Here is a 14,909-nt window from a genome sequence, read left to right on the forward strand (position 1 = left end):
GGTTTGAATATTTGCTTCATGTAGTTTTCTACCATATGGTACAAGATTAGGTTGAAAAACCTCTTACTTTTTGAGTAATGAGATTTTTTATTAAGAAAGGTCATGGTAACGGAGGGAAAAGTAACGGAGGAAAAATTGTGCAAGCAAGTAGAAGGTGCATGATTTTGCATAATTTGTCACTTTTTTCTTCCGAATACTTTAATATTTCTAAAATGAAAGGAAACTATTTCTATAAAATATGTCAGTCCTTCCAAGCTCATTTTTATCATTTTAAATACTTTTTTTTTTTTTTATCATGTACCTTCATCAACAGTTCAAAGATGGAATAACACAAGATATGATGAAATACATCCATTTATTTACATGATTTTCAGGTCTTTGAAATTTGGGAGATAATTTTTGTTCCATGTTCTATACATACAGTCTGTTTAAAACGTATGTAACTTTAGAACCAAAAATGGTACAGAAAAAAGGTAAACAGTTTCATAAACTAGAGTACATATGTATCTGTTGAATACATTTTTATATCAGATGCATTAACTTGAATTTTTGGCCTTGCTGTTTACTTCTGCTTGACCGGGCCCATCTATGGACTGTTCAGTATATCACACTATTGTTCTTTTTTTGTTTTAATTTTTGTAACTATAATATCTTTAAATATAACATAATTTCAAGTTCTTCTAATTAGTCCTCATTTTGTTATTGTTGCTTAATTGTCTTAACATCTCAAACTTATAGTAGTATATTATAACTACATTATCACTATATCCTACTCGGCCCAGGTTTCACTGTCAATAACGCATCGCCTTCCTTCTCCTTGATCTCGCCATATTTTCTTAACGCTTCTATCGACGTCCTCTTGTCTTAATCCTCACAAAGTATTTTTTTCCTTCCTGTCTTGTTTCTATGGAGACATGCTATGGTCGGTGCGTGCGTCTGTCTCTGGGAGGAGCCGGCGTTAAAGACGAGACGAGAGAGCCGTGTTTTATTACCGGGAATATTAATTGTGATAGTACCATACAATAAAGAGCTCGTATCTTGCTGTAAATGAGTGAACAGGGTGGCCATAATAACTAATGGTGCCTGATTAACACCGTCTAATGCCACGCCCTGACCCCATTCATCACTACAGCATCCTCCAAAGGCCAGAGGATCCTCTAATCAATTGTACATGCTTGTAGACTAGAGATTTAAATTAGACAAATGACTTTTAGTGTATCTGACAATCTGCAGCTGGCACGAAATGATCACAAAAATTTGCAAAAAGAACTTAAAGTGCCCATATTACAATATGTTCTGATCCAGGTTAAAATGCTGTTTCCGTGTTTGTTTCATTCACACGTTTAACTCACAAATCTTGAATATTTCTACTCTTACTTAAACTGAAAGCACTCTGTTCCAGCTTGCAGTGGGATGTGATGGATACAGGAAGTGCTCCATTGTGTTTTTATACTCCATACACTTTCACTTGAATGATTTGGTAAATTTCAGCCCTGGAATTGGCAATCTCTACCGAAAAAGGTAAGGTAAAAGCTGGCTGTTAACTTGAAACTACCACTGCGTGACATCACAAGGTGGAACAGAGCATTTTGAGCTTTGGAGATGCAAAGACTAATAATAAAGCGTTACTCAAACATGATTTTTGATGAGGTAACAACACTATAACATCTCACAAGGGTCAATTTTGCATAATATAGGAACTTTAAAGATACAATATGTAACTTTTCTAATGGAGTGTCTGCCATGGAGATGTCTTTGCTCATTAAACTTAACATGTCTCCATGGAAACGGGCAGATAATTCATTTTATTTCTAGCAGCCTTTCTAGAAACTCAAGGTTACGACAATGAACACGCACAAAAGCATTAACATACAAAAGCAAGAGCATGCGGTTAAAAAGGGACAGTGTAGATGTGGTGGTGGCATAACTAGACCAAATTACAGGTCAGGTCTGTGGAGAGGTGACCCCGCTCAAAGCAAGAATGTTTTTCAAGGTATTTTAAGCACCTGTAACTGAATAAATGGTGTTAGTTTAAAGAGATGCAACTTTAATTCTGGGCAAAGCAATAAAATCTCCAACAGGTAGCATACCCTCCACCAGAAAAGTTACATAATGCAGCTTTAATCGGCTCCATCATTCATCAAAGTATAGTCTTTTATTGGGTAACTGTGGGACTTAGACTGAAAAGAAAGATTTCGAAAGAGGAGGTTTCGAATGAATGAACAATTATAGGTAAGAATTCACAAAGATTATTCTGTAGTTTTTAGGCGTGAACAATGTTGTAAAAAAAAAAAAAATGAGTTCAATGATGAAAAGGGACAGAAGACTCGAGGCAGAATATTTAGCTCTGTGTAGATGACAGTGTAATGGATGGCTGTACTTATTAGTCTTGCCGTCCTACTTGTTGCTCTGTAATAGCTCCCCTCTCTTTCTCTCTCTTTCTTTCTTCTCTACGTCTCTGCCTTTTCTCTCTTTCTCATCTCACCTCTTTGCTGTTTCTTCATATATTCCCCTTTTTTCGCTTTCCTCCTCTGTCTCCTCTCTCTCCTCCCCTCTTCTCTCTCGATCCTCGAGTTTCTCTTTCTCTCACTCTCTCCTTTTTTCAGTTTCTTTCGCTCTCTCTCCTGCTTCTTTCTCTTCTTATCCATCTCCTATCCCCTGTCTTTTCAGATATCCTCCCTTTTCTCTCTTCTTCTCCTCCCTCTCCTCTCTCTCCAGCTCCCCTCGTCTTCGTCTCTTCTACCCTGCATCTCCCCCTCTCTACCTCTCCTCTATCCTCCATCTCCCATCTTTCTCTTCTCCTCTCTCTTCTCCCTCCATCTCTTTCTCCTCTCTTCCTCTCTCTCTATCACCCATGTCCTACCCTCTGTCTTTTCTCTCTCGCTTCCTCCTCTTCCCTCTTCTCTCTCTCACACTCCCCTCTCCTTCCTCTCCTCTACCCCCCTCCCTCTCTCCCTCTCCTCTATCTTCCATCTCCCTCTCCCATCTTTCTCTTCTCTCTCTTCTCTCTCCGTCTCTTTCCCCTCTCTTCCTCTCTCTCTCATCCATCTTCCTCTCCTCCTCCCTCTCCTCTATATCCTCAGTTTCTCCCTCCTCTCCTCTCTCCCCCTCTTCTTTCTCCATCTCTTTCTCCTCCCTCCCCTCTAGCCTCCATCTCCCTCCCTCTCCCTCCTCTGCCCTCCCTCCCCTCTCTCTCCAGCTCCCCTCGTCTTCGTCTCTTCTACCCCGCCTCTCCCCCTCTCTACCTCTCCTCCCATCTTTCTCTTCTCCTCTCTCTTCTCTCGCCATCTCTTTCTCCTCTCTTCCCCTCTCTCCTCTATCATCCATCTCCTATCCTGTCTTTTCAGATATCTCCCTCTTTTCTCTCTCGCTTCCTCCTCTTCCCTCTTCTCTCTCTCACACTCCCCTCTCTCCCTCTCCTCTATCTTCCCTCTCCCATCTTTCTCTTCTCTCACTTCTCTCTCCGTCTCTTTCTCCTCTCTTCCTCTCTTTCTCTCATCCACCTTCCTCTCTCCTCTCTCCATCTCTCCTCCTCCCTCTCCTCTATCTATATCCTCAGTTTTTCTCTCCTCTCGTTTTCTCCTCTTCTCTCTCCCCCTCTCTTCTTTCTCCCTCTCTCTTTCTCCTCCCTCCCCTCTCTCGCGTTGCTGCGTACCAAAGTCGTCAGGGCCACGTTTCCAGGCTTGGCGTTGCTAGGAGATGGCCCTGTTGCCTTGGCGTTGGTTGTTAGGTGGTCCTCTGTGCTCGAGCGGAGGCAGAGGAGGTAGAGATGGAGACAGGAACAGACCGTACAGGACTCGGCGGTCAAAGGTGGGGCGGGGGATCACTACATTAAGAGCAGCACGAGTGGAAATTTCCCTTTATACTCTGGAGATGTTTAAATGTCATTCGGTTTTGAGGTTAGATACCAAATTGTGCCCATTATAAAGCTCACTGATACTTTCTGAAAACGTGGACCCTGACTAATGATGATAATGTATTATAATTGGACCAAAATAATGACTGTACAGAGCTAATTTACCATGCTCACTTAACCAGTAACATATTTTGATTAATGTCGTCACCAGAGGGAACAGTAGAGAAATAGTAGTTTGGTTCTTAACATGAACATTTTTAAAGATATATTATGTAACTTATTTCCGTCACTGGCTTGTTTCCATGGAGATGTAACAATAACCGAAATATCATGATATGGTATCGTCAAAGTTCTCACAATAATATCATGGACCATCGCAATATATCGAAGTGTCTTTGCTTAAATGAAAGGTTTTGGTGCAGCAACAGCTAAAAAAAAGACAGAGGGAACTACATAGACCATGATCCTTTGCTCCATTTCAGTGCAGACTACAAGAAGAAATAGCAGTTAATTCTTTGGATTAAGTCTTGTCAAGGCATTTTTAGAGGAAAAAGTAGCATATTAACAGAAAATATCCACAAAATATCGCAGTATATATCGTACCGTGAGATGTATATCATGAAAATATCATTCAGAGAGATTTGGATATCGTTACATCCCTAATCCTGAGTCTCCCCACCATATCATGAGCTTTCCCACTATATAATAATAAATAAATATCATACCGTGAGGTTCATACCGTGACGATATCGTATTGTGAGACTTGGATATAATTACAGTCCTAGTTACCGCTTTACCTGAAATGTACCACAACTTTCAACTCCACTATAAACTACTCACTTACTAAGCCCTGATGAAGACCAGTTAAGGTTGAAACATGCTGGCTTTGGCCATTCAAATAAAGGCCTTTTAACTACATTTTTCCTCATTCGATTTTTTACTTTTTCTACTTCTTTGAGGGGCCTGGAGTCCATTGTGTTTTAGTTTTGATCCTTTTTCCAAGAGCACCCTCTACCCGCTCCCACTGATTGGAACACCTGCAGCAAACAGCCACATTTTTGTTCTTTCTCCACTATAAACTACATTGGAAAAACACGTGAAAACTATGTGTGAGCTTGCCTTTCCACAGATATGACCCATATATTGGTCTGCTGGTATCAACTCCATGTTTCTGTTGGAATGGATGCGTGTAATGCCTTACTGTGGGATATTTTAGGGAAAGTAATACTATCTCCATGGACAATGCAGGTGATGGACCCAGCATCAGAAAAGTTGCGGGTCAGATCTGTGGAAAACAAGATTTCAATGAGTTTTCAGATATAAAAATGCAGTATTCAATTTCCAAACAAAGCAATAACATCCTCATGGAAACAAAGCAGCAAACCCCGTACCAGAAAAGTCACATAGTGCAGCTTTAACTGTTTTACTTTCATCAATTGAAGTAATAAAACCTGTTTCAAACCCATTAGTCGAACCATTACCTCGTGTTGTATTGGTTTACAGTTGTAGTATTATCTGCTGAGCATCTCTCCCCCACCTCTCCACCAGCTACTCTCTCATTTCCCTTCAAACGTTATTAAAGTCTGCTCCAACAATGTGATTTCTCATATACTGAACATTAGGCGAGTGCACGGGCCACGTAATTTGTTTTACTGTGAGAAGGCAGTGGGAACCGAATCGTCCCAGAGTGCAGCATGCATATGTTTTTAAGATTATATGAGAGGACGGCTACAGCTGCTGCTACTAAATGTATTCTCTGTATTTGCTTTTATGGATGTAATGTAAAGTTCTTATACTTATTCAGCTCTCAACTTTTCCATAAAACAGCTGAGCAAGAAAAAATTAAGCGTACTTGAGTTAGAATAACACCTTTTTGTATAGTATATATATTACTGTAGTGTAAATATGCAGTTTATGTGAATATGCTGACTATAAACTATAATCTCTCTCTAGATTAGGGGTGTCAAACTCATTTTGGTCCGGGGGCCGTATCCAACCTATTTTGATCCCAAAGGGGCCGGATCAGAAAACTCATGGCATATAAACCCCAAAAATAACAATAAGTTCAAATATTTGTGCAGAGAAATGCAACTCTATTACAAAAATAATTTTTAATTGATGAACTCTTTCTTTTACAAAAGTTATAATATTATGAACAACGTGAAACCTTAAGAAAAATGCAATTTCAACACAATGTTTTAACATGAACTCATATGCAAATAGGGATAAGTAAATTTTTCACTCTGCGTCTACTTTTCTCATTTTTGACATTTTTCTGATGAGGGTGTCACGGTCAACAGTCAAAACGATCGTCCTTTAAGAGCGTTTGGAAAGAGACAAATCTTCATTTGTGCTGCTCTGGTGGGAGGGGCCACGTACAGAGACACCGGAGACCAAATTACCAATATTTAAATAGAAAATATAATTAAAATATTTTAGTAGAAAATCAGTCGAGGGCCAGATTAAAGGACATGGAGGGCCGGATGTGGCCCCCGGGCCTTATGTTTGACACCTGTGCTCTAGATAGTCTTAACCAAATCCTATAGCGCAAGAGGTTTGTGGCCAAATCTCCTTGTCAAAGCCTGATCTTGTCAGGTCTATGAAGTTAAGCAGGGCCTGGTAGTACTTGTATTGGAGAACGCTGGAAATTTCAGGTGCCACAGTGGGACGCCAGTGGCAAAAAACGGTCATTATGTCCTTAGGCAAAACACTTCACACACATTACCTAGTACGAAAGTGGTGTGTGCATGAGTGATTGTGGTGGTCGCAGAGTGACAGCCTCACTTCTGTCAGTCTGTCCTAGGGCAGCTGTGACTACAATAGCATCTTACCACCAACGATTGTGGAGTGAATGAATGGATCGAATTTTCAAGTGACTTCGAGCGTCTGACAAAGACTAATGTGTTATTATTTTTACTTAAGATCTACAGATGGCAGCCATGCTTTTGCTCATTTGCCCCAGGTCAGTTGTGGCTAAAGCTTACCAGAAAAACAGATTTCTACTGAGGAGTGAATGAACACAAGGATGTTTGGTTTATGTTCTTAACTATTATGGACTATACTATATCCTAAAAACAAATCAGTTAAAACAACACACCCAGTCACTTTATTACAGTGCAGTTGGCATTTTGTGGTGTTTTTGCTGCTCTTCAGAGTTAGGATCTTGTTGCCGTGAGACAACAGTGCCACCCACTATGTTATTCTTGCTTTCAAATTTACACCTTTTTCCAAATTGCATTAGTAATTCATGAAATGTTTCCAAAAAATGTCCCTACAATCCCATTTCAATTGGCTGTAAACAGATTTTATTGTAAGGGTATGCCATAAATATGCAAAACCTGAACTTTAAAGTTGCATGGAGAGCGATTCTGCCTTATTGATGGTAACAGAGTGCTGCTACCAAGGGCAATACAATTTGTAAGAATAACTGTGACTCAGTGCAAAAAAAAAAAAGGTTTATAGGAGTGTTGCCTTGGAGGTGTTGTACTAAAATGAACAGAGTGAAAATAAAGGTGAACTATGTAACTTTTCAGGAGTGGTTGTTGTCTCCATGGAAATGTAACTGCTATGCCTGGAATAATCCACAGTGCCCACCGAGACCAGCAGGCCATGCCACCAGGCAAAGCTACAGTTCAAATATGTGGAGAGTTGAGACTGCTCATATTAGGAATGTTTATTCAATGTATTTTTAAGCAATAAACTAGTCTGATTCATCGGCCATAGCGGGAACATTTAGGGCAAACAATATTAGTGGAAACTCCATGGAAACAAGTTTGCACACCCTATTCCAGAAAAGTTGCACAGTGCACTTTTAAAAGGTTCTATATTACACAAATTTGACTCCTGTGAGCTTGAAGCCATGTTATCAAAAACATACTCTGAGTTGTGTTTTGTTTCATTTACAAATGTTTGAGTTATCCTTTTATTAATAGTCTGTCTGCATCTCCAAAGATCAAAATGCTCTGTTCCACCGTGTGATGACATGAAGCAGTAGTCTTTAAGTTAACAGCTACCTTTTACTCTTTGTTTTGTAGAGATTGGCAATTCCAGGGCTTAAATTATCCAAATGATCCTAGTGAAGGTGTGTGGAGTTTAAAAATACAGTGGAGCACTTCCTATATTACCACATGACATCACAATGTGGAACAGAGTGTTTTGGGTTTGAGAGAAGCCTAAATATGCTGGAAACAACATTATTAACAATAGAACAGAAAATAAGATGGGTCCTTTAAACTAAAAACATATGAGTATACATTCTTGAACATCTTTATTATTCTTTTTTAATCCTCTTTCTTTTGAATATCATTTATGTACAGGGACATGTTGGCAACTTCTGTTTTCTCTGAACTTAAAATCAAATAAAGCCCGTCACTAATTGTCTTTTTAACATTGCCTTGTTTTCTAACCCAGATTCCTTTGTTTGCGTTTCTAGGTTGGCGATGCCATGAGGAAGATGCAGGAACGAAACAACATTGGCAAAGTCATCCTCACCACGGAGCCAATGCCCGAGGAGGAGAAGAAAGAGGAGACCAAGAAGGAGGACAAGAAAGAGGAGAAGAAGAAGGAAGACAAGAAGAAGGAGGACAAGAAGAAGGACGATGGCAAGAAAAAGGACGAGAAGAAGGAGGAGAAGAAGGAGGAGAAGAAAGAAGAGAAAAAGGAGGAGAAAAAGGAGGAGGAGCCTAAGAAGGAGGAGAAGTGAAGGACAGTGGGTAATGGAGTTTTTGTCCTGGGAACGGGAGGCATGGTCTGGTGTGGTGTATAGGAGCCAGGGTGCATTTTAATGAAAGTTATGCAAGGAGTGTGTTAGGGTTCACTGTTACCGAAAATGTCTTTTAAGCCCATAAAGTTGGAATAATTTAATTTTAAGGCCTATTATAATTTTCTTTAACGTATGTTTTGTCTTTTGCTTTGCTTGCTCTACCAACTGACAACGCCACTTTTCATAACCTTATTTGACACCTCTGTAATTATGTTTTGACAAGGGTTAATCACATATTTGCTCCCTATTATTGTAATGAATGCTTGACAACTTTAACTTTTCTTAATTTGAAGTTTAAAATATGTTATTCCAACTATATGGATGAAAGTGTATTTTACATTCAAATGACCACTGTCCTCCACTGTCATGTTAACACGAACACCGCTATAACAAAGCATGGCCCCTTTTACATAGAAACAGATGTATTCTCACTTTTCTCCCATTTAAAAAGCCAGTATGAGTTACTATAAATGGATAATAATGTGCTTTTATCCCTAGCAGTAATTAACACTAATACAGTATTTGAAAACACACTATTGCTCTGTATACTGTGAATGAAATGTATGTAAAAGGGGCTATTTTTTTCCACTGGCCTGGCTCCTATCTTTCTCATATTCTTTTGTGCACAATCAAATTTACTGGCATTTACAAATGATGTGAAATTAAAGGTGCGCTATGTAACTTCTAAGGTGGAGGGTCCGCTACTTGCTTGTCCCCATGGAGATGTGAGTTCTTTCTCTTAAACATATAGCGTCTCCTTTGCATTTGTTCAGTGACAGGTGTTTTATAGCTCAAAAATACCTTAAAAGCATAAACTCTTACTATGTACAGGCTTGCTTTTCCATAGATCTGACCATTAACTCATCTCCGCTATGATTTCCAAGTTCATACTGTGGAATAATCAAGGTAAAACAGTAACATCTCCGTGGAGACAAGCAAGGGGCGGACGCTTCATTGAAAAGTGGCATGGTGCACCTTCTTGAATTAGATTTTTCCTGACGCAGATGTGGCAACGTCAAAATATGCAACTCAACCAGGGCTTTTGCACCAGATTTCTTACGATTACGTGTATGCAAAACTTGTATGCAAGCCATGTATGTAGACATGATGCCTTATTGGTTGTAACAGTGCCCCCAACTTGCGCAATGGCAATCTATAATGTGATTTTAACTGTACAAAATTCAACCTCGATTTTTACAAACCTCGACAACGCTAAGAGAAGATGTTGATAGCCAAAACGCCACATAACTGGTCAGAAAAATACTTTATTACAATCTGAAATGAATATTAAAAGTCAAATTGCAAATGCCAGTTATTATTGTGCACGTAAAGTCGATTGTACGTGTCAAATACAAGAGATTGGGAATTGAATAGACTGGCCTTAACAAAGCATCCAACTATACAGGTTTCCTTGGCGACACCAACCCATGCCTGCCCCACAGCCCCGCCCATTTACCTCCGAAGCCCCTCCCCCGTCTGCACTTCGACTCCTACTGTGCGAAATGGGTCTGCTCTGATTTCCACCTGTCACACTCAGCCCCTCCCCTCCTCACTGCTTTTACCCTCTCCTCAATGCCCCACTCACAATAACTATACCAAGCCCTTTTTTGTACCGGACACATAGACAAGAAAAGAAACAGGCGATCTGACCAAACTCATCCCACTTAAATTTAAAGCTACACTGTGTCACTTTTCTGCTTCTCCATGGAGATGTTATTGCTTTGCTCGGAAAGTACCGTAGTATGAAGTGGAATTATTTATCTTGGCATTTTTACTGCTCAAAAATACCTTGTCAAATATGCATCCTTACTGTGAGCTGAACTTGCTCTCTACAGAGATGCACAAGTTTAAAGACATACTGTGAAACTTTCCTGGCAAAGCAAAGACATCTCCCTGGAGACGAGCGCGTATCCAGAGAAGTTACATAGTGTAAATTTTTAAACAGGCGTTGTCCAAGTTTGTTTGACTAGTTGCACATATCCAAACGCATTTTTAAAGTTGCACTGTGTATATTTTCTTGTACAGGGCGTGCTGCTATGTGCTTGTCTCCATGGTGATGCTATTACTTCGCCCGGGATGTTCCACAGTATGGCATTAAACTAATACATCTTGCGTTTATTATGTTATAGGGAGTTTTTATTTCTCAAAACTACCACAAACACATGCATTGCTACTGTGAGCGAGTCCACTTTTCCACAGATCTGACCTGTAACCTGGCCTGGTGATGTGGCTGGAGATATTAAATTAAATGCCATACTGTAGAACATTCCAGGGAAAAGAAATAACATTTACATGGAGTCAAGCAGGTGATGGACCCTCTACCAGAAAAGTTACACAGTGCACCTTTAAAATCTACTGACAAATGTAATATTATTTACTTTATTGGACCCGAGCCTGTTGAATAGTAGATCTTTTATGCACACGTTGCCTTTGAATGCTACTGAACCTAATAGAGGGCCGCAGTGTTGGTTGCCTGAATATGAATTATAATGAGTCTTTCTTTTCAGACTTGAATGGGGAGGCAGAAATCATTGCTCAGCTACTTTCCCCATAGTTACATCGTTTTTCAAGAGGACCAACTGTTGGCAACACACAACAGCTCCCAATTAAAAGAGAATGTGTCTCCGAATCGCACGCACACGCCAACTATACAGTCACTGCGGTGAAAGGGGCACTGTTAAGGATAGGAAGTCAAAAATTCAAACTAGTTTTTGGGATTAGTAATGTGTTTTAATGATTTGCGTAACGTTTTCAGATTATCTTTACCCCAAAATATCAGATTATTAGGGAGGAGTCTAGGCCAAGACTTTACCAGGACCAAAAATTGCAAGTGTGAATGTAGCCTAAGAGAGCCATCCAAGTCATTACCATTGGCTTTGTGGTATGTTTCTTTAATCCAGATGCCATTCCTCTCTATATTTCAAGGCTTGGAGCTGGCACAAAGTGTACATTGCTTTGTGTTAATTCTGTTTTTTACTATTGGCACTGCGGTGTGTTACTTGAAGCCAGATGCCTTTTTCTTTAGGCTATATATCCAAGATTGGAACAAGATGATTTTAGTCTTTCGCATCTTTCACAGCGTCTTTAACGATAAGACTTGACCTGTGAGTAAAGCGCTGGATTCTCTCTCTTTCTCTCTCTCTCATTCCTCTCTTTCTCGCGCTGTGTCTCTCTTTCGTCCCTCCCTCTCTCTCCCACTTTCCTCTCTTCATTTAGCTCTCGATGGTCGGCATAGCAACAGGCGTCAGAGATGGCACTGTGCTGTTTTCTCTCTCCCTCCTCCTGCCTTCCTGTGTTCAGTGATTATTAGCACTAACTACTACCATTTTACATGTATTTTTCAGAATTAAAAGTCAATTCAAAACCAATTTTTAGAATAGACAAGGTGTGTGAACAAACCGGCGCACTGCTTTGATTCCATACAAAAACTGCAAACAATAAGTAGCTGTTGGTTTCATTTTTGTGCCAGATGCCCTCCCTGACATGACCTTCTATGTTCATCCAAGCTTGAGACTGGCGCAAGGATTTCAAAATGGTCATCTTTATACAAAAATGAAAATAGAAATGTTAAATTAATGTATTTTTATGGTGATTGTCAATTGTAGCAAGTACCAAGTGTCTATGCTTTATACTAAGCAAACTGTCCATTGCAATCAACATTTTAAAAACCCTACCTAGCATTTCTAGTACAGTAGTAGTGCAGTAGTAATTCATTTATTTATGGTAAAATGGTAGTATCCGAAAACATGTAAATTTCCCATATACACCGCTGAAGGACCAAATACATAAAGACCTGCTATTGCGACTTTAGCCTGAGTATTTCTTGTCTATGTGTCCGGGGTCTCAGATGGTGACTAGTGACTTTGTAAAAAACTAAAAGTAAAAAAAAAAAAGTCTTTAAAAATGGACAAAAAAGTTGTGGTGTTAGCATGAGAGGCCTCCCTCCTGTGCCGTGTGGTGTGCCATTGTGCGTGTGTGTCCTCAGGTCCTTAACAAAGGGGTTTCAAAAAGCACCTATCCATGGGTTTCGGACTCCAAATAACACAGTTGCTATGATGATTATTGATTCAAAACAATGAAAAGTTTTATCTTTTTTGTTACCACTTTATAATAACTACACATTCATTTGTTTTAAAGGTGCATTGTGTAAATATTCAGGTAGGGGGTCAACTACCATAGAGATGCTGTTGCTTTGCCTATAAAGTTCCTTAATATGGTAATATGATATTAAACTTAAATAAGATGCATTTATTTGATTATTTGATTGAGTAGGTATTTTTATTGCTTAAAAATACCGTTATAAACATGCATTCTTACTGTGAATGGGGTTGCCTCTTCACAGATCTTGGCCTGGTGGCATCTCCTGCTTGTTGCTATGGAGATTGAAAAGTTTAATTCCATACTTTGGGATTTTGGAGGTAAAGCAATAATATCTTGGAGAAAACTACCTGGCGGACCCTCTACCAGAAAAGTTACACAGTGCACCTTTAAATCATGAATAAAAACTATTTGTTCTCTATAAAAAAAATAAATTAAAAAAATTTTAGCTACAGGGATTAGGATTAGAAGGAGTTTTAATTAAGTAATTCATAATCCTGAATCATTATTAACAAACTATTAATTCATTATGAGTTAAAGGTGCATTACGTAACTTTTTGATTGGGTTTCAGTCACCTGTTTGTTTCTGTGGATATGTTATTGCTCTGCTTCAAAAGTTCCACTGTATGACAATAAACAGATTTACATTTATTCAATTATAGGTGTTTTTATAGCTCAAAAATACCTAAAAAAACAGGTATTGTGGCTGTGCATCTCCACAGATCTGACCTGTAACTTGACCTTGTTTGGTCTCCATGATGATACAAAGTTTAATGCCATACCGTGAAACATTCCAGACAAAGCACTAACATCTCCATGGATAAAAGTAGATGGTGGACCGTCCACAAGTTACGCAATGCACTTTTAAGTCTTTGTTCTCGCTTCATTTGGCCTGTTAAAGGTGTAGTCATTATAAAGTGTCTCTTTGAACGGTCCTCAAAATGGCGTCTAGAAACAAGAACTTGAAACCCATGAATATTCCTTCCTTTTCTCCTGTATCACCTCTTTACAGCTCCTTGACACTTTCTCACTATGCTACAATCGACTGTAGCATCGACCCCCTTCCCTCTGTATCTTCTGTCACTTCCCCCTGTCTGACAAGAGGCCTGTGTTATGAGGACAGTTGGTATTAGTATTTTTGCACTCTGCTCGCTGATATTAATGCACTTACAAGCATGGCATCCACATTCTGGTCCCTATAAACAAAAATCCTAGGCCTATTGAAATGTCAAATACTCAAAATACATAAAAAGACCACCTTTTGTTTCGTCACTGCAGAATAAAATGTCTAAACAGTATACTTTTTTGTCTGAGATATACTGGTCTCGCTCAATTCCCAATATATTTTTTGCTCTTATTTTCAGCAAAATTATCAGCCGGTGAAATTTTTGTGGTTTCAAGTGCAATTTTCAACTGCACTTGTGAATATTTCATTGAAAAAAAAGATTTAAAATGTAGTCTTGTCTTGATATTAGCCACACATTTGGCTTCATCAATAAAAATATATCTAGATGAATCAAAACTGCTCAGATCAATATTTCTTTGCTCAGAATGTTGATACTCCTTTCTGCTGTGTTCTTGGATGGCAGCTTCAGTCAAAAAGCGCCATTCTCGTCAACACAAAACTAAAGCCAGGAGTTGATTCTGTACTGGATTTAGATGAATCACAACTGCTCTAATCAATATTGTTTTTTGAATTCACAATTTCGATACTCCTTTCTGCTGTGTTCCTGGGTGGCAGCTTGAATCAAAAAGCACCATTCTCGTTAGTGAAAAACTCAAAACCAGGGGTGGATTTTTGCACCGGATCAGAGCTTGGATGCCATGCTTTGCCGGTGTGGGGAGTGACTGTGTAATGTCAGCCAATGGTTAGTGTTGTTCTAATCTGCTGGACTCCCTTTGTGAACCTGTGGGTGGTGCCATTGCTTCAAAAGATAAAAAAGAAGAGTATGTTTTACTGAGAAATGTTATGTTTTAATTTACATATATATTATTTTTGTTCGTTTTTTTGTTATCCGAGGGTTTAAAAGTTCAAAGCTCATGAAGTGTCCAGGGACCTGTCGAAATGTGCACTCCTATTTTCTTGAAATGTGGTTATGTTGGTCCAGAAATCGTGTGCCAAATTGTATGTATGTACTTTCTCCTCTGTCAATGCTTTGGATATTAACAGTGCATAAAAAAATATTAAGACAA

General features: G+C 39.2%; 1 protein-coding gene across 1 annotated transcript in view; it reads left to right on the forward strand.

The window, feature by feature from the left end:
- Nucleotides 1-14,909, forward strand: part of LOC110161520 (synaptic vesicle membrane protein VAT-1 homolog) — a 78,825-nt gene extending 63,916 nt beyond the window's left edge. Inside the window, exon 6 of the mRNA XM_020926273.2 lies at nt 8,289-14,909. Within this exon, the coding sequence (XP_020781932.2) occupies nt 8,289-8,558 (270 nt within the window). The 3' untranslated portion in view covers nt 8,559-14,909. The remainder of the gene's footprint in view (nt 1-8,288) is intronic.

Source organism: Boleophthalmus pectinirostris, unplaced genomic scaffold (assembly GCF_026225935.1).
Source record: "Boleophthalmus pectinirostris isolate CB_2022bp ecotype Guang Dong unplaced genomic scaffold, ASM2622593v1 HiC_scaffold_17, whole genome shotgun sequence".
Lineage (NCBI taxonomy): Eukaryota > Metazoa > Chordata > Actinopteri > Gobiiformes > Gobiidae > Boleophthalmus > Boleophthalmus pectinirostris.